The 27,339-nt window shown below is 43.8% G+C and overlaps 1 protein-coding gene across 3 annotated transcripts; it reads left to right on the top strand.

Moving 5' to 3' along the window:
• Positions 1 to 1,469: 1,469 nt before the first annotated feature.
• On the top strand, positions 1,470 to 27,049 carry LOC133123901 (Kv channel-interacting protein 1). 3 transcript variants are annotated; one of them, XM_061234607.1, is made up of 8 exons: positions 1,470 to 1,865; positions 17,870 to 17,994; positions 18,717 to 18,786; positions 20,220 to 20,290; positions 21,538 to 21,645; positions 22,102 to 22,206; positions 22,325 to 22,387; positions 25,926 to 27,049. In XM_061234607.1, exons 1-8 carry the CDS (start codon positions 1,808 to 1,810, stop codon positions 25,971 to 25,973), a joined length of 648 nt encoding a protein of 215 aa, XP_061090591.1. In that variant the 5' UTR covers positions 1,470 to 1,807; the 3' UTR covers positions 25,974 to 27,049. The 3 variants fall into 3 exon arrangements, with proteins under 3 accessions (XP_061090591.1, XP_061090590.1, XP_061090593.1); XM_061234606.1 differs by lacking the exon at positions 1,470 to 1,865 and adding an exon at positions 11,184 to 11,654; XM_061234609.1 differs by lacking the exon at positions 1,470 to 1,865 and adding an exon at positions 16,960 to 17,164.
• The last annotated feature ends 290 nt before the right edge of the window (positions 27,050 to 27,339 follow it).

Raw genomic sequence — 27,339 nt, 5'->3', positions numbered from 1 at the left:
TTCCAGTAAACATGACCTCCTCGATACCAACAAAGAAGAGCTGTGTTCTGTAAATGGTTAATCCTCAACGAGAAGCAGTCAGAGATGCACAGAATGAAAAGGTGTTACAGGAAAAGACACGTCTTAGAGCTAAAAAAAAAACGAACGCATATTATGCAGATTCTCTGCACAGTGGCAAGAGCAAGCAAGTGTTTATGTGCTCTAATGTTATCTACAGCTACCAGGGAAAATATCAATAGCGTGATGAATGAAAAAGCCTGCGAAGTTCAAATGCTGGGAGGTTTTTGTGCCCTGCTGGCACTGTGCGTATTTCATACAGTAACATACAGGGCAGGAACCGTACGGCTCCAAAACTGTTGCCAAGTCCTGAGGCGGTGACATATGCTATAAATTCCTGGGTTTCAGAATGTACTGCCTTGCAACCCGATTCCACTGATTCCATAGCAACCCACTTAAAAAATATGTTTTGCAGATCGTTTGCTTAAGATTTTCATTGCATTAGTGTGAGGCTTATAGAGCCTCACACTTTCCATTGAAAGTATGTGGGCTAAATGCTAGTCTAATGAGGCTAACTCTCCCATTTAATTCTCTCATGTCCTTGAGCCAGATCTGGGTCAGATATGTAGTTGATTGTATATGTATTTGAATCCAAAACAATTAGAGCTTAGAGGTAGTTTGAGGCTTATAGAGCCTTTAACCATGGCCAAAATGTAGGCTAAATCCAAGTCTATTGAGATTGACTCTGTGATTTAAGCCTTGGTTATGGTCCTACACATGTCTCTAAGCCAAGAGAGCAAAGCTGAAGTTGGGGGTTAGTGTGGGGCTTACAGCCCCTGAGGGTACCTCTGTGATTTACAGTAAGAGCAGAATGGAGGTTGGGGTTAGTGTGGGGCTTATAGCCTCTGAGGTTACCTCTGTGATTTACAGTAAGAGCAGAATGGAGGTTGGGGTTAGTGTGGGGCTTATAGCCCCTGAGGTTACCTCTGTGATTTACAGTAAGAGCAGAATGGAGGTTGGGGTTAGTGTGGGGCTTATAGCCTCTGAGGTTACCTCTGTGATTTACAGTAAGAGCAGAATGGAGGTTGGGGATAGTGTGGGGCTTATAGCTTCTGAGGGTACCTCTGTGATTTACAGTAAGGGCAGAGCTGAGGCTGGGGGTAGTGCAGGGCTCATAGCCCCTGAGGGTACCTCTGTGATTTACAGTAAGAGGTTGGGGTGCCGGGTCTCTGTCGCTCCCTCTCTCGGTGCCAGGAATATTTCTTTCCCTCCTCTTGCTTAGAGCTACAACGAATGCCACTTTACTCCCCACGAGACAGCCTTAGAGAGGGAGACTACAGGGAATGAGAGAGAGAGAGAGAGAGATAGATAGTGAAAGAGATAAGAGGTAGATTGTAAGGAGAGCAGGCAGAGAGGGAGAGAGAAAATGATTTAGTGAAAAGGAGAGGAGAGAGAGTGAGCTCAGTCAAATGAGTACATCTTGCACCAGACTGGGCTTTGCACTAAAATTGCAAGTCTCTGCACTCTCTTAACAAAGACAGACAAGCGCACATCCACATACGTACATACACAGTACATACACACACACACACACACACACAGGCACACACACATACACAGACACAGTATAGTATAGTAAGTACAGGTAGAGACACAGGTAAAGGTAAGCTGAAAAAAGGGTATAGACTGACACAGACACACACACACACACTCACACACACTCACACATTCCATCCTTCTCTTTCTCTCCACACACACACTCACACACACACATACACACGCTGTCAGAAAGATTAAGAGTGCTGTGGACATGGGGTTGGTGGTGGGGACGTTCTCTATGCAGACCAAGCAAGTGAACTATCGCAAAGGTAGGACATTTTTCATCATTATGCCAGCGTGTACAGATAGTGTCTGTGTGCATGTGCATACAGTATGCATGAAATAGTCATTTGCTCGAGTGAGTACGTATATTTTAAAAGTCAGTTACCTTGGGAACACGACAGTGAATTTCCAGTTCGCCTCTGTTGTGTTATTTAGATATATACAAATATTTTCTATTTAATTCAATCTTATATCGCTTCACTGTCATGTCAGCAGAGTTCCATGAACTTTGACCTTAAAATATGTGTATACATTATGACCTTAAAGTTATACGTACCACTTTAATTCAGACTGCAGTTGTATTTGAAAAGAGCTGTAGTAATATCTCAAATAAAAAGTGCGTTCATGATCACACTTAAGTTTTTTGACCGAACTTCATATGGTTGCTGGACACTTCCATGCCTTTGTGTATCCAGACAGCGTCAACGTGTTTTCGGAACATGCCCAGGAAAAAAAAATCTAAATTATAACCACTGTCATAGAATTAACGGGATCCGGTGCCAAGATGCATAGATCTCAATACTATACTATGCATAGTTATAATTTCAAGTAAATTGGATTAGGCAGGATTAGATGATTTCGCTGGAAATGTCGAATAACAACTCCAGGCTCATGGAGGATCACATGTAATCACTGTGGAATTTGCTTCAGTTTTAAATAGTAGATTCTGTTTTTGTTCAGTTGGATTTCACAGGATTTTATTTTCACAGATTTCTATTCCTGAACTGAATAAGTAAGGGGACAGGACAGGGCTTTACTTTTAGTAACTTAATATTCACTTGAAAGAGAAATCATCACAAAAAAAAAAAAAACGTCAAGATGGACTGGCTCTCCCCACACATATTCACCTGGCAATGTTAACAGCGTCACGTACGGTGGAAACACAGACGTGGGGAAATGCATGAACAGGTATTTAATTAGCACAGCTTGTCCTCAGATTACACAGAAAAGGTTCATGGGCTCAGAGGAATCTGTAAGACGGAGGGAGGGGGAAAGAGTGGGAGAGGCAGGAGAGTAAAAAACAGGGAAAAAGGTACAAGGAAATGGGCTTAAGAAAAGCTTTTCTGTATCTAGTCCAGTTACTTTCTGTGAATGTATCTAGGTCCCAGTCAGACAGAGTTAGACCACGAGACAGAGACACGCAAAAAATGAGAAGGGTACCTCACCTCTTTTCCCCCTACCGTTTCATTACATTTTCACAGATTGTCTCCCAGTACTGTACTGTACTGCGTGTGCGTGTGCGTGTGCGTGTGCGTGTGCGTGTGCGTGTGCGTGTCAACCGCTCGCACGGGTTGGCCACAGCCTCTGGCCTTCAAGTGGCTGAGCGTCATCTGGGTAAACATCCCAAAGAGCAGTGATTAAAATCCCATCTGAAGCAGCGGGCCTTGATGAGCGGCGGGGGAAGGGATAATCATCTTGGGGCTACAGGCGCACACGTAATGATAATGAGACATTTCAAACAGATGTCTCTAATTTCCGTTTCATCCTCAGCTTCAAACAAGCCCAAACAAATTCGCTGATTAAGAGTGGGAGGGCTCTCTTCTTTTTTAGGCGTGGGTACGTGCGTTTCCAGGGCACCCCACGTTTGGTGTATAGAGAAGCCCGTCGCGGAGAGGGGTAGTCAGGCTGTACTGTGACAAAAAATGCCGCAGTAACGCTGGACTAGTTTATGCTTGGGTAGCTGTGTTCACTATAGTTCAATACCCGAGGTGTTAAACCTCATAAAATTGTTTAGGTGGTTTTCTGGATACAAAGTTAACTGGGGTAAAAGTGAAGACATACAGTACCCCTTAATATGGGTAGCTTTTATATTGAAACCACAGAGGATTAAATGCCTACGGATAAACATTAGATTATCAATTTCCTATATCTTTTGCTGCATACTAAGAAATATTCAGAAAGATCTAAAGACAAGCTTAGTCCTACCTTTGACATTATGGAGTACAGCAGAGGTCCATTTTTATTGGCATTTGGCAGACACTCTTGTCCAGAGTGACATCCAGTTGTTAGACTAAGCAGGATACAGTCCTCCCCTGGAGCAATGCAGGGTTAAGGGCCTTGTTCAAAGGCCCAACAGCTGTGCGGATCTTATTGTGGCACCGGGATTAGAACCACCGACCTTGCATGTCCCAGTCATTTACCATAACCACTACACTACAGGCCGCCCCCGTATTGGAACTGAAAATACTAAGCAGTGTACACTGTATATATACCCCAGACTCACTTTTCGTATCATTGCTCCTCTACCCACACAATCTCCGCAATATTGATTCAAGGAGTCTAAGCGTCTGTTTTCTTCCACATGGGTAATTTAGTGGCACGCAGTGGGTTTAGAAGTAGGTCACGCTGTGACCGTTGGGCTGTGACCGTCCATATGCCGATGCCCGCTCGGTCAACAGACCCGAACCCAACTAAGAATTCTCAGATCTTCTGGAACAACAGGGAGAAAAAGGATCATCCACTTCCACTCAACATGACGTCCCAATTCCGGCAGACTAATCCATAGAACACACAAACCATAGTGGCCCCACATAGTGGACCAGTACTCTATTATGTGTGGTGATATTTCAATTAATGTTTTTTTTTTACATCATTGTAATTGCTTTGACAAGTAAACAGTAATATTGGAAGATTTCCATCGGAAAGCTGTATTACTGTCTGTCCGATATCAGTCATTCAGCTTAATATGTTCTGAAGTATGTTCAGTATAGTAGACTGAGATATTCATTTTAGAGCTGCTGGCTGACTGTAACTGTACAGGAGCTGGTGATTTGCGCCTCTCCCCGCTGTTGTCTGTCGTGCTTTATGTTGATCCCATGTTGATGTGATATGATATTAGCTGTAACGACTGGTAACCCTACTTATTAACGTAGCCTATTGCCTTGTGGCTAAATTGCTTGACTGGGACCCAGAGGGTCGGTGGGTCAACCACAATAAGGTCTGTGCAGCTGTGGGTTCTTGAGCAAGCCGCTGAACCCATCATTGCTACAGGGGGATTGGCCCCTGCTTGGCTAAATCAACTGTGACCCTCATTAGAGTTGGACTCTTTTTTCCTTCAGCCAATGTTACTGCACAGTTCCCCTGCTATTGGGTAGCCATTGTTAAAGGTGCATACATACAGTATGTCACAGTGAAATCCACTGTATAGTGCCTGCAATCTATTCCACCATATATTGTGCAACAAGCATGAAGATGTTAATTTTTATGAGCAGGAGATGCTTGGTTGAAAAAATTTCAAACGCGAAGACATTTCCTGCAAGCTTCTTAATTCGTAGTCCATAGTCTCTAGAGTTTCCTCTCTCAGGTTTCCATAGTGAGAAATCTATGGGCTTATGGGTCCAGCTGGCTTTGGATTAGCATATTTACTACACTGTTCACCAGGGTGATTCCAGTTTCCAGCTCCACCTCTGTAATGCAGTCAATGCTATACCGTCTGTGCTATATTACGGAATATCTCGAGTAGTTTTCTTCGCTTTGTTCTCTATCTCTGAAATTATTGTTTTGTCAAGAAAACTGTGTATCTTTTGTTCTGGCTCATCTGCTGCCTCATCATCCCCTCATTTAATTGGCAAAAAAAAATGTTTTCTCCCTCTCCACCTCAGCTGATGTGTGGCGCGCATTCTGGTGCAAACTAGCTGCCGTGTATCACCTAGGTGGGTGCTACATGTTCGGGGTGGTTGAGGCACTTTGAGTATGAGGAAAGCGCTAGCTGTATAAATGCAACTATCTATCTATCTCTATCTATCTATCTTGACATGTGTATGTATAAGCTAGCAGCACTGTGCACATACACACACACACACACACACACACACACACAGAATGGAGTTAAATGTAACAGACACATCGGTATGGAGAAGAAAACGTGTGCCAGTTTCCCCAGCATGGCAGTTTGCCACAGGGATCTGGAATACTGCTTCTGTCAGCCAGTAGAACAACACGAAACACCGGCAAAATCTGTGAAGAATAAAATATGAATCCCATCCTCACTTATATTTCATAGAGTCACAAACGTATGTGTGAGGGGCGTGTGTGTCCCTTGGCGTGTCTCAGACGGTAATTGGTCGGCAGTTATGGAGCTGCCACTGCTGCACATTTCAGCTCGTGCCCCAGGAGGACGTGTAACTCATTCCGTCTCCAAACGGGCGAGGAACTGCGGGTTAATTTGATTTATTTTTAGGAAATTCTCATTCTTGTTTTTCCATCTACCCGATTCCACCATTTTAACTCCCGTCTTCATTTTAAAACTGTACTTTTTTTGTGCCGCCGAAACAAATCGAGCTCCCCGGGAATGCCAAGAGCACTCTCCCAGGCACTACAGAGAGGGAGGGGGCGTGTGAGTAATTATTCTCCTCCGCGAAAAGAAGTGTGGTGCTAAAAGACAGGGAGAGAAAGAGGGAGAGAGAGAGAGAGAGAGAGAAGAGACAATATGTTTTTAGATTTGAAAGGAGCCTTGGGGAAGATAGAGGCAGCCGATCATGAGGCGCCGAGAGACAGAATTTCAAAACAGCAGAAGCCTCGATTCAAGGCTGTAAAAAAGGGCTCCACTCCGGAATTAAAATGGTGCCCTCCTTATGAGTGAGGTCAGGGTGAGAGCGCTGGGGAATTTATCTCACACTGAGAGCTCTGCGAACACCTTCATCTCGCACTGAGTTAGGAGGGCTGGGAGTGACAGCTTTGGGACTGAGATTTGGTTATTCCGGACGACATATTGTACCTCAACCTGAAAAGAGCAACCACAATATGTGCATTTGCTTTCTAACCATGTTTTTTTAAGTTGGCACCTGGTATAGGGCATGGGGAAAATTCATTGTTTGCTGTATCTTCTACATAATGCAACATTTTTATGTTATGGTTTAATGTCTGGATGAAAAGTATTATCAGGGAAGAATGTAGTTGGATAGAGTGCTTGAACTTGTACATGTCTATCATACACAATTGATCATTGTTCCTGAATTTGATCTAGCCTTATCAATATTTAAGCTGAAGGCTGATTTAAAATATGTATTGCTTTTTCGATTTGAGGTTGTGTTAAGATGGGCAACAGAGAGACACACCAATATCCCAAAATGTCTGGTCACAGAAAGTACACAAGCAACAAGTCTCAGTCAGGTGTCGAAGTGAAAAACCAGACAACGCAAAACAAAAGAAGTGTGCACCCTTAAGAATTTATTAACACGACAAAGACACCTCGTCTTGAGTGGGAAATCCAAGATCTTTGAAATTAACTGGATTTACGAGGAATGATTTCGAAAACATCAAGGGTGTGGAATTACGATGTTCTATCTTGCATTTTCGTTAAAACGAGCTAAGATAGGAATGATATATGAGTCTATTTGATCTGCATAATTAACCATAAGATTCCATAACTCCAGAGGGTATGGTTTTTGTGTCATTATCTTGAAGCACTTCTCAGACTTAAAGCTTGTCTGTGGAGCTTAGCCGCGGTCTCTGCACGCCATTAAAATTCATAACATTTGAGAGGGCCTCGAGGAAACTGTGTGGGCATCGTTCCTATATTTTGAATAAAAATAAAGTAATCAGGCCTACACAATAAGTAATCAAGTAATCATGTTAATCATGCCAGGCTCCACAGGCGGATTGTTGGGTAGAATTCTGCGTGTGATGAATTGTTCCTTCTTTATCTCTGGATACACGATGACATCCAGTTTATACAGAATTATCGCTTTTCTTTATTGTTATTGTATACTCTCGTATACTCAGTGGTATGTTGGATACGTGAAGCTGTTTAATAAATTTGGCATATTAAATGTTTTTTTTTCCAAAGTCCAAATTGACCAAGGCCTACAATATTGTCATTTGTTTAAGAATCACTGCAATTTCCACCACACGCCCAGATTTATCAGTAGTAAGAATTGGTAGTCGTGTATTCAACATATCCCGTGTAAAATACCGAATAAATACAGCACCTTGAGTGCTGTGCTGATCACTCGTTTTGAAATACGGTCATGGTGATCGTTTCAGGAACAGGGATGTGAAAACCTGAGGCGGTGGGAATAATTTGTTCAACGTGAGTCGTGAAAGCAAAGGCCCAAATTCGGCAGGGACGTGCGTAGGAGGTTCCAAAAAAATGAAGCTTTTAAAACGCTGGAGGGCCAGCTGTGCTCGGCGGGAGCAGAGATGCGAGAAATTGAAACGCGTGCTGCCACGTGAGGTCTGACTGGAGCTCCAGTCGTGTATGTGACCCACTGGCCTGCCTCTGTACAGAGCCAATAGTGAAAGAAATGTACCTTAGAAAATAATACCTGGGCGGCACGGATGGTGCAGTGGGTAGCACTGCCGCCTCACCGCAAGGAGGTCCTGGGTTTGAATTCCCGTTGGCCGGGGCCTCTCTGTGCGGGGTTTGCATGTCCTGCCCGTGTTTGTGTGAGTTTCTTCTGGGTACTCCGGTTTCCTCCCACAGTCCAAATACATGCAGGTTAGACTGATTGGAGAGTCCAAATTGCCCGTGGGTATGAGAGTGTGAGTGAATGGTGTGTGTGCCCTGCGATGGACTGGCGACCTGTCCATGGTGTATTCCTGCCTTTCGCCCAATGTATGCTGGGATAGGCTCCAGCCCCCCTGCAACCCTGTTCAGGATAAGCGGGTTAAGATAATGGATGGATGGATAGATGGAAAATAATACCTTAACAATCACCTGCGGTCAGCAGTACTGACAGTAAAATAATAGAACTCCTCTCTGGTCGCCCTTAAATTAAGGAAAGGTTGTTGAAATCACAGACTCATTAGTCTCTCTCGCTCAGTACTACGGCTGCTAAAACCTTGCTGCAGTTCTTTTAGTTGGCAGGTGTGAATCAACAACACTTGTTTCTGTGAGAGCGTCTGTTTAAAGTCAAGAGTTCATTTTAAAGCGTTGCATCGAAATGCACCCCCCTCATTACTGCGTGTGTATCAATCAGAATTACGCTCCCTTTCCTCTTCGATCCCCCTGAAACGGATCAAAGACGTGTTAGAAAGTGGAGAAGAGTTTCTGCCTGAGGAAGAAAGAACGCGGTCTCGACTGCGTCGTGGCGTCAGCGCGCAAACAGCAGGGCGGCTCAGCCTTCTTCACACCTACGGCTATTTATTTGCCTCGAGCCCAAGGCATGTGTTTCTTTAGCACTGCAGGTTTTTTCTAATTTTTTTCCGTTAATCTCTTAAATCCCTCACATTTTGACCTGCCCTTCTATTATTCTCTTAAACTCCCCATTTCCGTTTTGTTCTTCGTCCTATTTTTTCCACACCCCCTTTTCCCCTTTCCCCCTCCTCCTCCTCCATATCCCTCCATCACTTCCATTTTCCCACCTCAGTCCTCCATCTGACCACTGCAGAATTACACCAATTGGCTCTTTTTTTTTGCGGTGGCAGTCTGGCCTAGTTTGTCTCTTATCAGCAGGATGGTGTGAGGGGGGGGCTGCCCGTGTCTTCTCATCACTCCAGGGTGAGGGGGGTAAAGCGTTAGACATGGAAATTGGATTCAGACGGTCCGGTCCATTTAAAGACATGGAGAAAAGCAGCCAAATGAGTCCCGTTCTGTTGGCCTTGGGTCCTAATACCTTCAGAATCAGTGTGTGTGTGCTCTGAATGGACAGTTATCTGTGTTTGAAACACAATTCAATGGCCACACTCAGAAGCTTGATCATAGAGCATCCATCATGCCTCGGGGCAATATCCAGATCTCTCACTTCGTTGTGAACACGGAGAGGCTCATCTCAATGCTGTTTGCGAAGATCAATCTATTCAATTACCGCTACTGCGGATTCAATGCCTGAGACGCGTGAAAGCCTTTTTAAATCGAGGTCTATGAAGTGCATATTTTCGGTAAATTCGTTTTTTTTTTTTTACTTTCAGCTTTTCGGCTGCAGTGGAGTGTGACAGCGAGCACAGATTATCGAGGCTTTTATTTCCCAAGGATGAATGGTTATATAACTCAAAACCGAAGTTAACCGAGATGTTCGCGATGACTCAGATGTTGGCTCTCGTGCATTAATCCACCTCAGCTGTTGACTTCACCGCAGCTACACTTCTCCAATTATAAATCAAGGCCATGGCTGTCTGACACTTATTTACTGCTGTGTGTTGACATTTTGCGAAAATGTGTAGAGGACGTCTAATGCAGTATTTTCCAGACCGATAGCAATAGTATTCGAAATATATGTTCCAGTGTATATAAAGTCATTTAGCTGAATAACAGTTGGATGCTTGTGTTCTAATGGATCATTAAATCAATACTGTTTTCCAACTGCCGCCGTTTACAGTAGCTACAGCCTCAGATTCATGATGGCCAATAAATTATTTTATTGGCAATACAAACTGACCTGAATTAGACCCAAATCAGCAAATGGCCTTTCTTTTAAATTACACAAGCAACTATTACTGTGATCATATTATTCATTGATGTTAACGTTTTATGTTACTTGTGATTGATTATATATTATATATGACAATTTGTCTGTGTATAATATTGCTTAAATAGTTTTCATAATTATACTTTGTTTTGTTGGAAACCAGAAGCAAGACTCATTAGTGCACTTCCCAGAGCTATGTATGATGTTCTGGTTGCGTTATATAATCTTCCTACAATATTTCAGAACATAACAAATTGTATTCTTATTTTCTATCTGGGAAAGGGCTTTATCGTTGATTTAATTTCTATATATTTTTCCGTGTTTCTAAGGCATTGCCAAAATAGTCCATCAATGGCTCTACGTTATTAGGTATTCTTTTTATTTCTTCTTGTTCTTATTGTTATTGTTCTTTTTTTATTGTTGTTGTGGCGACTTTGTTTACGCTATCCCGGGGCGTCCTCGAAATGGAGTCTTGCGGCTGTGTTGAAATAAAACCAAGCACATTCACAAGTGTTAACACAACAGGACTTTGACTTGGACAGCACCACCATGTCCTGTGTGCCAGACTTCACTGTCGTCACGCCAACACTATAATTATCTCTACTCGAGATCATTTTTAAACGAGAGGCCACTTCCTCTTCATACTGGGAGGGGAGGTGAGCAGTGATGATTATTTTATTACCGTTAATCACTCACACTTTTCACATCACCGCGAGGGTTTGCGCCTCGACTTCAAAGCGGGGTTATCCTCTCCCTCACGTCATTAAAGTGCAGTTTGAACGTGAATTTGATGGCAGGGGGCGCGAGACAGAAGCAGTCAGACAGTGAAAGAGCGGAATGGATGAGAGTGTGTTATTGAAGGGGGGGGGGGGGGGGGTTCTGACTGGCTGTGTGAATGAGGGGGGAAAGGGAGACGGAGAGATGGGGAGGGGGGAGGGCGAGAGAAAGGGAGGAGTGAAGGGAAATGTAATGTACATCTGACACTGATTTACTGGTTTGAGAACAGAGTGGTGCACGGCGAGGGTGAGCGAGAGAGAGAGAGAGAGAGAGAGAGAGAGAGAGAGAGAGGACAGGGCAGGAGAAGCAGTAGATATATGTTATGTAGCAGGGTTGAGGGAGCGAATCTTGGGTGAAGAATCCTGTTTAAAAGGTGAGAGGCAGCAGAAGTCAGGAGGGAAGAAAGAGTGTGAGAGTGAGTCAGAGAGAGAGAGAGTGTGAGTCAGAGAGAGAGAGTGAGTCAGAGAGAGAGAGTGAGTTAGAGAGAGAGAGAGTGAGTTAGAGCGAGAGAGCGTGGGTCCTACTGTGCAGACACGTGCGTTGGGATTGCCACACGAGCCAAGAGAAGCTGGTTTCCACGGTGAAGAGACAACATGGGCGCAGTGGTGGGAACGCTGACCATGCAGACCAAGCAGAGAGCGATGTCCAGAGGTAGGTCCTCTTACACACACACACACACACACCTACACACCACTCACTCACACACTCACTCACTCACACACACTCACCCACATACTCACAAACACTCACACCCAAGCCTACACACACTCACTCCTACACACACACTCACACACACTCACCCTCACACACACACACACACTCACACACACACCTAACCACACACTCACTCACTCTCTCACACACACACACACACACTCACTCACACTCACCCACACACTCACACACAAGCCTACACACACACTCACACTCACACAAGCCAACACACACACTCACTCATACACACTCACACTAAATCATACACACACACCTACACACACACTCACACACACTCACCCACACGCTAACACACACTCACACACAAGCCTACATGCACACTCACTCATACACACTCACACACGCCTACACACTCACTCACACACACTCTCACATGCACAGACACACACACACTCATAAACACTCATACACACTCCCACACACAGTCATACGCACACACAAAACACACACACACATGCACACACACACAAGCATGCATGCATGCAAACACACACACACCCACTCACCTACTGTACGCACACACTCACTCACTCACACACTCACACACTCTCTCTCACTCAAGTCTAGGCTGAATACAGTACCTGTTGACAGGCAGACACAGGTTTAAGGGACGTAACAGACAGCTGGGTACTAACAGGTGAGCACGCTTAGAGCAGGTTAGCGCTACTTACCTGGTCTGATTGCAAAGGTGTGCACCTTGGCTACGTCTGCATCTCAGGTCCCAGGCCATCCCTGCCCCCAGCAATCCCACCTTTTGCATTGAGTCGAGTTGTGTCATTTTCATGGTTTTATGTTTATAACATTTTAATGGATTTATATTTTTTTCCTCTCATGGCTTGTTATGGCTGTTCTCTGTGTGCATTGGGGCTCTGTATTTTGAGTTAGCATAATTAACAACAGTGCTTCAGTGAAGCACTGGGAAGGTCTGGGAATGCTAATGTATTAGCCACATCTGGCACCATTGCTCATATAAACCAAGTGACTGCACTGCTACAGTGTAAGTTGTATATACTGGATATAAGATTTTTTTGTTTGATAAATTAATGTAATGTAGTGTGTGCGTGTCTTTGTGTGCAAGTGTGTGTCAAAGAGTTTACGTGTACTGTGTGTTTAGAAATCAGTATTGTAAACTGAATGTTGTGCCAGTTGTGAAGAATGAATCCCTTCTTTCCATCATTATGTATATGCTTCATTATATTTCAGGGACATATTTTGGGTCAAACCCCCCCCCCCCCCCCTTCAATAACACACCCTCGTCCATCCATCTATATCACTGTCTGACTGCTTCTGTCTCGCGCCCCGTTCCATCAAATTCAAGTTTAAACTGCGCTTTAATGACGTGAGGGAGAGAATAGCCCTGCTTTGAAGTCGAGGCGTACACCCTCATGGTGGTGTGAAAGTGTGAGTGATTAACAGTAATAAAATAATCATTACTCCTCACCTCTCCTCCCAGTATGAAAAGAGCAACCAAATCCCTTACAAATATGTAGCTGTATCTGTCTAGAAGACAAGATCTATAAAATAAAATACAAGCAATATATAATAATCTAAAGGTCAATAAAATAACCAGCATACTGTATAAATGACATTCAGCAGGGCCTACCAAATGCACTTAACTGAAAACACTGCAACAGCCCGCAGGTGTTGTGAACATTATTCTAATGAATAACAACTCATATCCACATCTCTTAACCCATTTCATTTGAAGTGACTAATATGCACCCCTCAGGTTTTCTCTCCGTGAACTACAGAAAGTATCTCTCCTCATAGTAATTAATACTGGAGGGTTCAATATAGTGCTTCAATAACTTCAACATAGTTCATGCAGAAGATGGTCTTACTCCACATAAAAGTGAAGACAGTTTTGCAGAAGTTCATTCTTGGACATTGTACTCCACAGAAGAATAATACGGGAAGTCTTACTCAGCATAGTGTCACTCCTCTTGGCCTGTCATTGCAGTACAGTTTACATAGACCTAGTCGTTCATTTTGGAAATAATACCACTCCACATACGATACTGAATGGGTACTGGAGGCTGTCTCACTGAAAAGAGGTAATACAATCACAATCCCACTGCTCATCGTAATTAACACAGAAAACATTCTCAGTCCACAAAGTATCAAAGGTCTGTGTGTATATTTTCTGTGTCTCCAAGCTTTTCATTTCATCCTGAAGTTTCGATGTTGTGTTCCATACCGATTCAAGTCAAGCAATGGCAATTTTTGTCGGAGTATGCATATTTTAGGGCCCAACTGCCATTTTTCCGAGCTGTTTATAAAACGATTTCCCACGTGACATGGGAATGTATGTTCTTGCATAATTATCGGAATTACTTTACCAAATGTAAACACTGAGAGCTGAACACAGGATGCAGAGAGGGAGGGGGAATTGGGTTCTTTGCGAATGTTTTTGTGGAGCGCCTTAGATACTAAAACCAGGAAGAGAACGCTGATGTGTGTGGGCCTTTAAATAATGGAGAGAGATCTCCTGAGGGCCCTAACCATGAGAAATACCCCTCGACCGAGCTCTCCCGAGGGCGCTAAAACATGAGAAATACCCCTCCACCTCTCCGCCTAATCATACCCATAGGTTGCGTCTGTTCATTATAGCTGTCTCATGGAATAAGTAAATGTGCATGAGGCCATATTTCCCCAGTACACAGGTGCATTGGGAGAGTGGCTGGCTGGGCTGGTTATTATTATTATTATTTTTTATTATTCCACGGAGGATTGGGGTGAGCGAATGGGTCTGTCGGACCGTCATTTAAGTGTCACTCAGTTTGGACACATTCGATTCACACCATCCCTGGAGACCATCCTGGGCTTGTGGTGCAGCCTGGAGGGTGGGTGATCGACAAAGTATGCATAATCACTTCATTTTAGAGGACCAAAAGTAATTGGACAGTTGGCTTCGAAGACTTTTCCGATTAGTCATGTGTATACAATCGCTTCCTAGGTGCAGGTATTTGAAAGCGTATATAACTAGTCTTGGTTCTAGCTTTTTTTTTTTTTGCCTTTGAAGTCTGTTGGCAATTGAGTGTTTCAGTGTGTCGACTGATTCTTTTTTCTAGGTTAGGGTAGGTGGCCATGTTTGGATCAGGGAGAGAGTTGCGTTTGGATCAGGGTGGGGCTGGCGTTTGCACAGGGGGCGATATGTTTTGTTGGATCAGTGCTGGCGCTGTCTTTGAGACAGTGATGAGACCGCATTCGTCTTATCATGGCTACACACTTCCACCGACCTTCCAGGTCCCTTAGCCACGGGGCTACAGGCTTCCCCATGTTGTGTCTTTAGGGTCCTGCATCCACTCCTCTCAGTCCAAACACTTTCGTATACTGGGCAGTTGAATTAGGGCGGCCTGTAGCGTCGTGGTTAAGGTACATGACTGGGACCCGCAAGGTCGGTGGTTCGATCCCCGGTGTAGCCGCAATAAAATCCACACAACCGTTAGGCCCTTGAGCGAGGCCCTTAACCCTGCATTGCTCCAGGGTGAGGATAGCCTCCTGCTTAGTCTAATCAATCGTGCGTCGCTCTGGGTAAGAGCGTCTGCCAAATGCCAATAATGTAATGTAATGTAGATCCTGATCAAGCTGCACGGTGGTTTCCCTTTTTAATATTGTGTATATAAGTTAGTTATCTTCTCCAGAGTGCTTGTGCTTTGGTATTTCATCATTTCAACCAAAGAGTACCAAGCTACAGTCGGTGTCGGTAAATCATCCTGTATAAAATACCTGTGACATGAATTAATGAATGAGGTTTATACACAATGAATCATAAATAAATATATACCTAAGTAATATATTGAGCACTGCAGCATGGCGGGGATTAGGTGAATGCTGGGATCCATTTTGGGATGTGTTTTGTTGGCGGTGAATAGACCTTGATGGGGGTGGTGTACCACGCTGTTAGTCATCTGTGACAGACCATGTATGCTCTTTGTTCATTTTCCAGTAATCAGCACAAAGGGACGGCCATCTACAGCGTGAACACGTCTGAATTATTCGCAGAGGTTATGAAACCTTTTCATCTGTAACAATTCCATTATTTGGCTTTGTAATGTGTGGGCAACAGTGCATTTTGTCAGATGGCGTGTTAACCCCTTCAGTCCCGAGAGTGCCATACTCGGCACGCAAGCCTAACTACCATAAAATCCAACATTGGCACTGTCAACGTTACACCTTTCCGACCAATCAAAATCAGAGGTATACTATAGTATACTACAGGTATACTATAGTTTTGAGCCCCTATTAAAATTTTCTCAACTTTCTCAATTTTCTCAGCCAAAGCCAAAACCCCTCGAGGTTTGGGTGTAGCCGCTTCACATCGGTCTCGGGGACTGAAAGGGTTAAACATGTTCAGCGGGTTCCGTGCGTCACCGGCGGCGCAGTGCCGCGTTCAGCGGCTCGGAGCGCCGCGGCTGTTTTCAATGGACTCTAAAGACTGCGGAGGTGTCTTTCCTCCCCGTCTTTCAGAGCGCTCTCACCCACCGCGCGGGTCCTGAAACCCGTCTCAATTATCCCCTTCAGCGTAATCCTGAAGCCGCGCGACGAACATTAGCCTCGTCCGCATTAGCATAATCCCCATTAGCATAGCCGTGATGAAGGGGGGATGAGCAGCGCAACGCGCTGATTGCGCGCTCGCCTGAAATCCCCGTGTATTAAGGCGACGCGGAATACATCGACGGACTCGCGCTGCACTTTCTACATTTCAATTTTTGAGACGGGAGACAATTGATTTATACGAACGTTTTTGGGGGGTAACGTGTCTCTCCCCGTCTCTTCCCAACCCTATGCGTGTGCTACGTGGATACATAACGCACTGATATACTGAACTGGTCGACCAGCTAAACCGTGTCGAGCTGGGAGCTGGTCCGAACTGGTCAACCAGCTAAACCATGTCGAGCTGGGAGCTGGTCCGAACTGGTCAACCAGCTAAACCGTGTCGAGCTGGGAGCTGGTTCGAACTGGTCAACCAGCTAAACCGTGTCGAGCTGGGAGCTGGTTCGAACTGGACAACCAGCTAAACCATGTCGAGCTGTGAGCTGGTCCGAACTGGTCAACCAGCTAAACCATGTCGAGCTGGGAGCTGGTCCGAACTGGTCAACCAGCTAAACCATGTCGAGCTGGGAGCTGGTCCGAACTGGTCAACCAGCTAAACCATGTCGAGCTGGGAGCTGGTTTGAACTGGTCACCCAGCTTGAGCAGTTTTTTTCAGCGGGGCTGTACAGTAAGAGCAACCGCAGAAGGTCAGAGGAAGCAAACTCAGTGATGAGGTCGTGTCTATCCCTGCTGTTGATGGCCAGCCGGAGAGAAAGATCAGAGAGCACGGGGAACAACAGCCTCGTTCCAGTACCCACTCATGGTTTTATCCTGAGGTGTTCTGTCACTCAACACGCACAGCCTCCTCTGGGCTGCCGCATCAAGCTGTGGTTTGTCGTTTCTCAACTCGGTTCCATGTTGTTTAATGCCACCCAGTGGTGCAAGGGCTTCAATGCAATGTTTTCTGCTTTCTGTGCACGTACATTCATTTTCATGACATGCTTAGTATCCCTGTAGTCTCACAATTAACTGGGGAATTGGGGTTTGTCCTGTTCGAGGTCATGGTCATTCGACAGACTGCTTTACACTTGGGCTTGTGATTTTGAAAGGTTTTGAAAACAAACAATTTCGAGTTTCAAACTCCCAATCAATCGTGAGTCAATCGTGAGTCAATCGCTTGATCAACTATGTTGGTTGAAAATGTGTTTATGTTCTTTGAAATACTCATTTTACACTAATATTGTGACCAGAGATGAGAACTCCCCGGTCAGTATTTAATCAGTTAAAACAACCACTTTCTGTAAGAACCACAATCATGGTTTCTCTCATCTCTCTCTCTCTCTCTCTCTCTCTCTCTCTCTCTCTCTCTCTCTCTGTAGATAAGGTACAGTAGACAATGAGTTGGAGTTGACCATGGATTCTCTTTCTCCTCTCCCTCACATTCTCTCTGCAGATAAGGTCGATGATGAGTTGGAGATGACCATGGATTCTCTCTCTTTCCTCTCCCTCACATTCTCTCTGCAGATAAGGTTGATGATGAGTTGGAGATGACCATGGATTCTCTCTCTCTCCTCTCCCTCACATTCTCTCTGCAGATAAGGTCGATGATGAGCTGGAGATGACCATGGTGTGTCACCGACCAGAAGGGCTGGAGCAGCTAGAAGCCCAGACCAAGTTCACCAAACGAGAGCTGCAGAGATTGTACCGTGGCTTCAAGAATGTAAGTGGACCATATACTCTTCTCTCCTCCCCCCTGCCCCTCTTTTTGTTCTTGCCCATCTCTTTCTACTTCACAGGGAATTCAGACCTTGCTCATCCATACAACATGCATACAAATGAGGTTTATATATTGAACGTTTGGATGGAGCTTTTACGGCTTTATCCAAAGCGACTTACAGTGGATTAGACAGAGCAGGGGACAATCCCCCCTGGAGCAATGTGGGGTTGCATGGATCTTATTGCGGCTACACACGAGGCTACACTGCGGCTTTCTCCTTCCCAGTCATGCACCTTAGCCACTATACTACAGGCCTCTAAACACTCCAGACACCATTGACAAAAATAACAATTTGATAGATGAGAGAGAAGAGTGAGATTAGGCACTATATGACACCAAACTGCATTGTGGGGTTTCAGGTGGCTCAGAGCTATGTCAGGAACTTCCAGGAGTTTTCTGTTAGGTTGCTAGAAGGTGGGAAGCTGTCCATTCGGTGTTTTTACACAAATTATGACTCTGCAGGGATTTTGGCTATGCCTGTGGGGGAAGGCTGCCAAGTGTACTGAGTTAATGTGAACTCTGATAGAGTGCATCTATCTCCCTTAGACACCGTTGGCTGAATATCTACGCTGAATATGTTATAGTACACTGGGAACAGTTCCTGCCGACATCGTGGTACACCAGTCTGTAATGTGCTGTTATCAGATCAATGTGCCTCTCCTCAGGAGTGTCCAAGTGGAGTGGTGAATGAGGAGACTTTTAAACAGATATACGCACAGTTCTTCCCCCATGGAGGTAAATTAACATTTATCAAGTGTGTGTGTGTGTGTGTGTGTGTGTGTGTGTGTGGGTGTGTGTGCAGCTTTGTATCTGTGTGTACAAAGGAATGCTCTTCCGGGCGTGCCCATGTTTTATGTACGTTTTTGCATTAGAATACAGTATGTGTGTCTGTGTCTGTGTATGGAAATGACAGTAACATTGGCTTTGCATGAATGCAAACAAAAAGTATTGAATGGTAATAGGGAATACGCTCGGGGTGAATCTATTCTCCGAGAAGAAGTGCTCTCTTTTAAGATTTTAGTCTAAAAATCTTTAAAAAATTGAAAGCCCTGCAAAATGTGCGTTCTTGAACAACAGGATGTTAGGGCTTGGTTGATCTAAATTGCCTCGCCAGCACTGACCAGCACCCTGTGAATGAGTTGGAAATGTAAAAATGTAATGATGCTCGGTCTAAAGCACTTCTATTTCAGACATACGCTGAAATGACTCTTAAAATGCTGAGCGTGATCTCAGTTCAGCTGCTTCTGTTGAAACAGAATGTAATTTTGTCACAGAATGTGAGCACACATGATGGTTTTCTGTTACAGGAAATTTCACGATATATGTGTGCATGAGTTGTTGGCTTCTATTTGACGGTTTTTGTGCTAGAACGTATTTGTGTGTGCTAGCAATTGTGTGTTTGTCTTTCTGTCCTAATGTAGTTGTTTTGTGGTGTATTGTATTGTCTTTCGGGTGGTTTTGTGTTGGACTGTACTGTATTTGGAATATACACTCAGTGAGCACTTTATTAGGTAGATCTGTACACTGGCTTGTTAATGCAAATATTTAATCGGCCAATCATATGGCAGAAAGTATATGCATAAACACAAGCAGACGTGGTCAAGAGCTTCAGCTATTTTGCAGATGAAATGTCAGAATGGGGAAGAAATGTGATCTAAGTGACTTTGACCGTGGCATGATTGTTGGTGCCAGACAGGGTGATTTGAGTATCTCAGAAACTGTTGATCTCCTGGGATTTTCACACAAAACGGTTTCTAGAGTTTTCAGAGAAAACTGAAAACATCTAGAGAGCAGCAATTCTGAGGGGACAAATGTGGTGTTAATGAGAAAGGTCAGAGGAGAATGGCCTGACTGGTCAAAGCTAACAGGAAGGAGACAGTAACTCAAATAACCACACATTACAGCAGTGGTATGCAGAAGAACAGAGTGAACACCCAACGCATCAATCACCTCTAAGCCGATAGGCTACAGGAGCAGAAGACCAACAAGTCTAAAAAAGACTTCATAAAGTGCTCACTGCATGCATGCGTATGTGTAGGCTATGTGTTTTTGATATGCATGTCTAGTAATTTAAGCATTCTTGAACATCCTGCTGAACATGAATGAAATACATTTAAAAGGATCACCCTACTGCAAACCTTTCCTGATTTTGGACTGTTTCTCTTCAGATGCCAGCGCCTATGCACATTATCTGTTCAACGCTTTTGATTCGACACAAAATGGCTCTATCAAGTTTGAGGTAAATACCTAGCAATTCCCAGACCATAGGCATAACCCGGTTCATAGTGCATAGAATGTTGTTGCTGCTATATGTTTTTAAAAATGAATGAAAAAATAATGTTAGAGAATTAAAACTGTATCCTGTTTTTATATACCTCCTCATACCGTACTTCCTGCAACTTTCATTACTCTCCCGCCCTCCAACATAATGCCATTTCTCTGTCATATGCCCACCAGTCCCTCTCTCATCCTCTCCTCCCTGTTTGATTTCATGCTGGTGTATGTTCACAGGTACGAACATCCAGAGAGAAACATGCTTAATTCATCAGCAGCTTTAATAGTTTATGCCCACAGCTTTAATGTCAGTGTTCCTACTGCTGCAAGAGATGAAGAAAAGACACAGCTCTGGTTTTCTGCGCGACTCCGTTTGGTTATACTACCTGCAGTCTCTTTGAATGATTCATACTGTACATACATTATAGACATGCTTGTGTCTGTATGTTCTATGCATTCATGTATTTCTGTATTATGCTTTTCTTCTTTTTATGTGCCTTCATAATTTCTTTTTCTGTCATATCCTTTCCTTTTAGTATCCCTAGCCAACCAGTTTATCGTTGGTTGTGTAGCTGGTCATAAAAAGTTTTCGAAATTATAATATTTTATTCCATTTTCATGTATTAATTGTGTGAACATCATCAAAACCTATGTTAACGGTTACAAGCGCAATACGGGCCCTTATTGTGGCCAAGACTACAATTATTCTGTGCCTCAGGTCCGTGTAATGTTAATGTACAGCTTCCAGACGATGTTGTAGCTGGGGCCTTAATTGGCGACGCGTGGGTCAAGGTTTTGGCTCGGTGTGCTAGCGTACCCCGCGTAAGCTGTGGGTGCTATTACGGTCAGTGGCTGCAGAGATTTCCCGTGAGGTTGTGGCAACTGCGCGCATGCTAATGTTTTTGCTCAGCGGTAGACGCTGTTGCAGTGTAAACCATCAGATCCCTGCATCCCTGTGTTCGGCATAGTCTGTAATTAGCCATTTGTGACCTGCTAGACCACCATTACTGATTCAGAGCTGCTAGCTGCGTCAAAAGCTTCAATATCTGATTATGCAATCCCTTATAATAATTATGAAAAAGTATTTACCAAGATCATCAATCAGCAAGCCCTTCAACACGGCCTTCTGGGTTTGGTACCGGGGTTGTTTCTGGCACCATCAAGACCACAGAGTTCTTTCTTTCTTTCTTTCTTTTTCTCTCTCCTCCCCAGGACTTTGTGACGGCTCTGTCCACCCTGCTGCGGGGCTCAGTCAGAGAGAAGCTGGAGTGGACGTTCAACCTGTACGATATCAACAAAGACGGCCACATCAACAAGGAGGTGTGCGTGTGCGCACTCCACACAGTGCACTCCGTCTGTCTTCAGTGTATGATCTGTGTGTGTGTGTGTGTGTGTGTGTGTGTGTGTATTTACTGTAGGTGTGCGTAGGAATGTGTGTGTGTGTGTGTGTGTACTGTAAGTGTGTGTGTGTGTGTGTGTACTGTAGGTGTATGTAGGAGTGTGTGTGTGTGTGCACGGTAGGTGTGTATAGGAATGTGTGTGTACTGTCGGTGTGTATAGGAATGTGTGTGCGTTTGTGTGTGTGTGTACTGTAAGTGTGTGTAGGTGTGTGTGTGTTTGTGTGTGTGCCTGTGTCTGAGTCTGTGTATTATATGTGTACTGTAGGTGTGTGTGTGTGTACTGTATATGTATTGTAGGTGTGTGTAGGCCTGTGTGTATTTGTGTGTGTGTGTACGGTACTCATGCCTATATTTGCATGTGTTTTGTGTGTTACAGGAAATGACCCACATTGTCAAAGCCATCTATGACATGATGGGGAAGTACACCTACCCTGCCCTGAAAGTAGACGTCCCCAGACAACACGTGGAGACCTTCTTCCAGGTCAATGACCCCACTCTCAAGTACTCTCAAATGAGAGTACATGCACAAATGCAATGCTTTAGTGCGTAAAGACCTTTTTTGGCATTGAAACAAATTTCCATCTCGCTGTCTTCCGCAGAAAATGGACAAGAATAAAGATGGAGTCGTCACTTTGGAAGAATTCATTTTATCATGCCAGGAAGTATGTCTCCATTATAACTCTCCCACCCCACCCACACATCTGCCTTTCCTGCTTTCATCCAGTTGACTTCTCTCTGCCTGCATGTGTTTATGAGCGTCCAGTCATTCATAGACCCCTAGGGAAAATTCACCACCCGACTAGAAACCCATAATCATTTCTGACTAACGATCCACATGGGATCAGTCATGACTCCTCACATGATCTGAAACAACGCAAACAGCTCGACTGTGTACAGTCCACATTCTGTGTTAACTTTGTGGCTTCTGTTTATGGATAACACCTTAAATTAACACAGGATTGCAAAAGTAACATCCCACTGTACCTTTATCGGCAACTTCCCTACCTCAGAGGGCACGTCACCTCTTTGTTTATATACAGTGAACACTGCACACTGAAAAGAGCCTTAAATGAAAAGAGCCTGTCTGCTCTGTTTGTACCAGTCCTAGCCGATTTACGGCATCTGCCCACTTTCATCCAGAATATGTGCAAAAGTGTTCTATTTAAGTTCACGGTAATACATGATTTAGTAAGTGTAAGCTAATCTATTTTAAATCAGGTTTTAAATGTGATCATTCATATAGTAAATATAGACTGGCCCTCAGAAATGCCACAGGTTTTTTTTTTTCTCCTCCCTCAAGGTTCTTAGTAGGCATGGCTGCCAAACCAATCTGGGAAGCCTCTGTCTGAGCCACTAAAGGCTTGCGTAAACCTAACACTGTTCATTTGATTCAGAGGCTGCAGAGCTGCTGACGTACTGTACAATACTTTGCAAAAGTCAGAGACGACACAATTTCATTTCAATTAGAATCGGAAATTCAGTGCAATTTTCTTTTCAGTGTGAGACAATAATGCAGGGAACATATCACTTTCAGTATTTGTCCACAGTGTTTGTCCTCCCAGAAATAGTGGTTAAATAGTGGAGAAAATGGGACTCCCAGCTACCGTGCATAAAATTGGTAGAGACCACCAAAACACATCACAAACACAGCCCTTAAAGATTTTATAGTTGAAAGATTCATGTTACTTCTAAGACTAACTTTCAATGTGTTTACAATTAGCACATCCCTGAAGGTTTCTTTGAAAAAATCACAGCAAGTCTCCAAAAAATAATGGGGGCTGTAATAAAGTCAAAGGGTGAACACACCAAATGTGCAGATGGTGCAGTGGTCATGGGTTTGAATCCTGGTCACCAGGGCCTCTCTGTGTGGAGTTTGCATGTTCTCCCCGTGTTCATGTGGGTTTCCTCCAGGTACTCCGGGTTTCCTCCCACAGTCCAAAGACATGCAGGTTAGCCTGATTGGAGAGTCTAAATTGCCTGTGGGTACAAGTGTGTGAGTGAATGGTGTGTGTGTGCCCTGCGATGGACTGGCGACCTGTCCAGGGTGCATTCCTGCCTTTCGCTCCAGCCCCCCTGCGACCCTGTTCAGGATTAGCGGGTTAAGATAATGAATGAATGAATGAATGATAATATCAAGTTTGGATGGACAGGACAAATAACTCCCTTGACTGGAAAGTAAATAAAGAAAGGTTGGTCTCTGACTTTCCAGAGGACTGTACACCAATAAGTGAGGCAGTGACATTTGGAAAATCCATTATTATCCCAACTCAGCCAAGAAACATCCTGAACTCTTGAATTATTAGATGTGTGTCTTTTTTGGATGGCACCATGGGCTCCATCTGTCCATTTCCTAAGTAACTGGCTTCCCCTGACAAGAAAAGCACATTTGCGCTCGTTTATAGCGAGAGCCCGCTTCGCAAATTTTACATCGGAGCACTCAATCGGTGACATCTCAAATCCCAGCACTGTTCCCGGCTATAGAGCGATTCATCATCCGAGTCCGCTTGCCGAAAAAGCAAGCGGTTGTTCAGCGAGTGATCTGTGAAACAGTCGAAAGGTCTCTGGCATTCCGCGAAGCCCGATGAGACACAGGGGCATTACTGTCCCATTACGGTGAGCGATGTTAAGCGAATTCGGGCTGATCGTGATTGAGTGTTTTCATTTTATTATTTCCTTCTTCTGGGGGAGCGCGCGCTCCTTCCCAATGTTTCTCATTTCCTTCAGTTTGACAATAAAATAATTATACGAGTTTCCCCTGACTTTAATTATTAACGGTTTTTCAGAGTAGGACCTACCCACGGGTCTACGTATAATTACTACTGGACGCATTTATATATATCACGTGCTTAGCAATTTATTATGTTCAGGTAGGATTTATCCCGCCGTATAGAACCATATTAGCATTAGGAGTGTACAATACATAAAATCTGAATTTCTAAGCAAAATTCAATATTAAAAAAACCATTTGCATTGACCATACAAGAGACGCAATAAAAGCCACAGCTGCTGGATTTTTCGAGCGTCCTTAGTGTATTTGAATTTTTATGAATGCCAATGTGAGACTGCAAAAAAACTGCAGACAGCTGGATATTACAGACTGTGATTGATTTATCAAAGCTGGGCACAGCTGTGTGTGCAATCTGCTACATACAACAGTTTTTCATTTCATTCTAGTTTTATTTTGACCAAGTCCAAGTGACGGTTAAGCTAATTAAAAAATATGTGTAAACATCGCGGAGTGCAGAACGGCACTTAATTAATTTCAAAGTTGTTTCAACGTTTTTCTATGTCTCAACAGCTGTTATCACACTCCTGGTTACCTCTGTTAATTACACTTCTGCACAATGAAAACCATTACAGTAAATTCACATTTTACAAGTCAAATCCTGTCATAAATAATTTATGTAGGTAGATGTATGTGAGTTGTATTACCCCTCACGTTGGTCTGATGAGCATAATTCATGTTCATTTTTACATTAGATTACTTTTTGTTCTTCTAAGGATTCAAGATATCCAGTAATATAACAATGTTCTATGATTCATTTGTAAGGTGCAGAAACTTTCAGAAAATCATCACCCACATATGCCAGTCTGAATTTATATAAAATATGTGAAGTAAATATCAAATTATGAATTTTGGTGGGATTCACCTTTCATCCTTAGAACCCGTATCTTTCCTTTTCCCTAATCTTCCAGTGACTACTGTCTTCCTGTCTTTATATACAGTACACCTAATCACTATGTATATGACATTATGACCCATTACAATAATATACTTCAGAATAGGGGCGGCACAGACTGGGCTGTGGGTAGCACTGCCACCTCACAGCAAGGAGGCCCTGGCTTCGTCTCTCTGTGTGGAGTTTGCATGTTCTCCCCATGTTCGTGTGGGTTTCCTCCGGGTACTCAGGTTTCCTCCCACAGTCCAAAGACATGCAGGTTAGGCTGATTGGAGAGTCTAAATTGCCCATGGGTATGAGTGTGTGAGTGAATGGTGTGTGTGTGGCCTGTGATGGACTGGCGACCTGTCCAGGGTGTATTCCTGCCTTTCACCCCAATGTATGCTGAGATAGGCTCCAGCCCCCCTGAGACCCTGTTCAGGATAAGCGGGTTCAGATAATGGATGGATGGATGGGAGTGTAGGAGTGATTCTGTGGTGTAACGGATCTCAGTACTAGTACTCTTCGTTCTTCTCTCCAGGATGAGAACATCATGCAGTCCCTCCGGCTGTTTGAGAATGTAATGTGAAAAGGGAGAAATGAAGAGAGAGATACGAAGAGATAGAAACATCGGCGGAGGAGAGCAAACTCAAGGACCCCAACGGAGACATTTCTGCCCACTCTGTGTACACCTTTTGTAATCTGGAGTTATCTTTATACTGTACAGTATTTACAAATGATTTTGGTATACTGGTATACTCTGCTCCTCTTTGCCTTGCTTCTCTATCCTCGGTGTCTCCAGCAAGCCTGGCCCACACATACAGTACATGGGCAGGCTGTATGACTGGCACTGGAACATGGAAGGTGAGTGGTCCAGGTGTTCCCATAATGAGATCCACACAGCTGTTGTGCCATTGAGCAAGGCCCTTAACCCCACATTGCTCCAGAGGGAATTGTCCCCTGCCTAGTCTAATCAACTGTAAGTCACTTTGGATAAAAGCGTCAGCGAAATAACAAATTATTTTTTACTGTAAGTGGCAGCAGTGTAGTGGCTAGGGACCTGGGCTTGTAAGTTTCGGGTTTGATTCCCAGGTAGGGCACTGGTGCTGTATCCTGGAGCAGCATACTTTATCTGATCTAGTTTGGTCCATACCATGCCGTATAGAAGGACACTGAGATAATGTACATTTGTGTACAGCTGTTCTGGGTGGCTGTGCAATAGGCGCCATGTCAGTCATGAAAAGCGTATTCAATTGTGAACTACTGTAGACAAATGCAAATTGTCCTTGCTTGGTGGGAATTAGATAAGTGTGCATGAAGATGCAATACCCAGCCCCATGAGGATAATGGGACTATTAATCATAGGAATGCATGTAAAAGATAGCATACCCAAAGTGGGCTGTGTTCGCTTTAATAATACAATGTAATTTATAATCAAATTTACAAATGGAAAGTGCAGGGAATGTTGAAATGCAACCGCGTTTTGAGGAAATTGCCTGTAATTGGCCACATTCACAGGAAGGAGTAATGGTAAAGCACGTTCACGTCAGTTCTATATCACATGCAGTCAGATTTATGTATCACAGGAGCATAAGAAACGCCACTATAAACCAACATTTTTTGGTCTTTGTTATTTTTATGAATCAAGCATAAGCACAACTTGGGAGAGTTTAAATCCGAGAGCATTTAATTAAGTCCATATAGATTCATGTCATTAAAATAAAGATCTATCAGCTTTAATAGATGATTAACATTGTGCCAAATCTGACTGCATGCACTGTTACTGGGAAACACGCATTTCTGTTGATATCATTGCTGTGGGAAACAAATATTCATTCTTCCATATGATTAAAAAATATTATAATACAGTTTTATTTTATCAACATTACATTGATTGTACAGTTTGTGTTCAGTTTCTATTGAAAGAACCTTTAAGTGTACAGTGGTAACACCTT

Source organism: Conger conger, chromosome 3 (assembly GCF_963514075.1).
Source record: "Conger conger chromosome 3, fConCon1.1, whole genome shotgun sequence".
Taxonomy (NCBI): domain Eukaryota; kingdom Metazoa; phylum Chordata; class Actinopteri; order Anguilliformes; family Congridae; genus Conger; species Conger conger.
Note: the sequence above shows the minus strand (reverse complement) of the source record. Positions and strands in the feature narration are given on the sequence as shown.

Coding starts and splice junctions, on each gene's coding strand:
- LOC133123901 (XM_061234607.1), top strand. CDS start 1,808: ATGGGGTTGGTGGTGGGGACGTTCTCTATGCAGACCAAGCAAGTGAAC. Junction 1,866..17,869: donor GCAAGTGAACTATCGCAAAG/GTAGGACATTTT, acceptor TTCTCTCTGCAG/ATAAGGTCGATGATGAGCTG. Junction 22,388..25,925: donor TCATTTTATCATGCCAGGAA/GTATGTCTCCAT, acceptor TCTTCTCTCCAG/GATGAGAACATCATGCAGTC.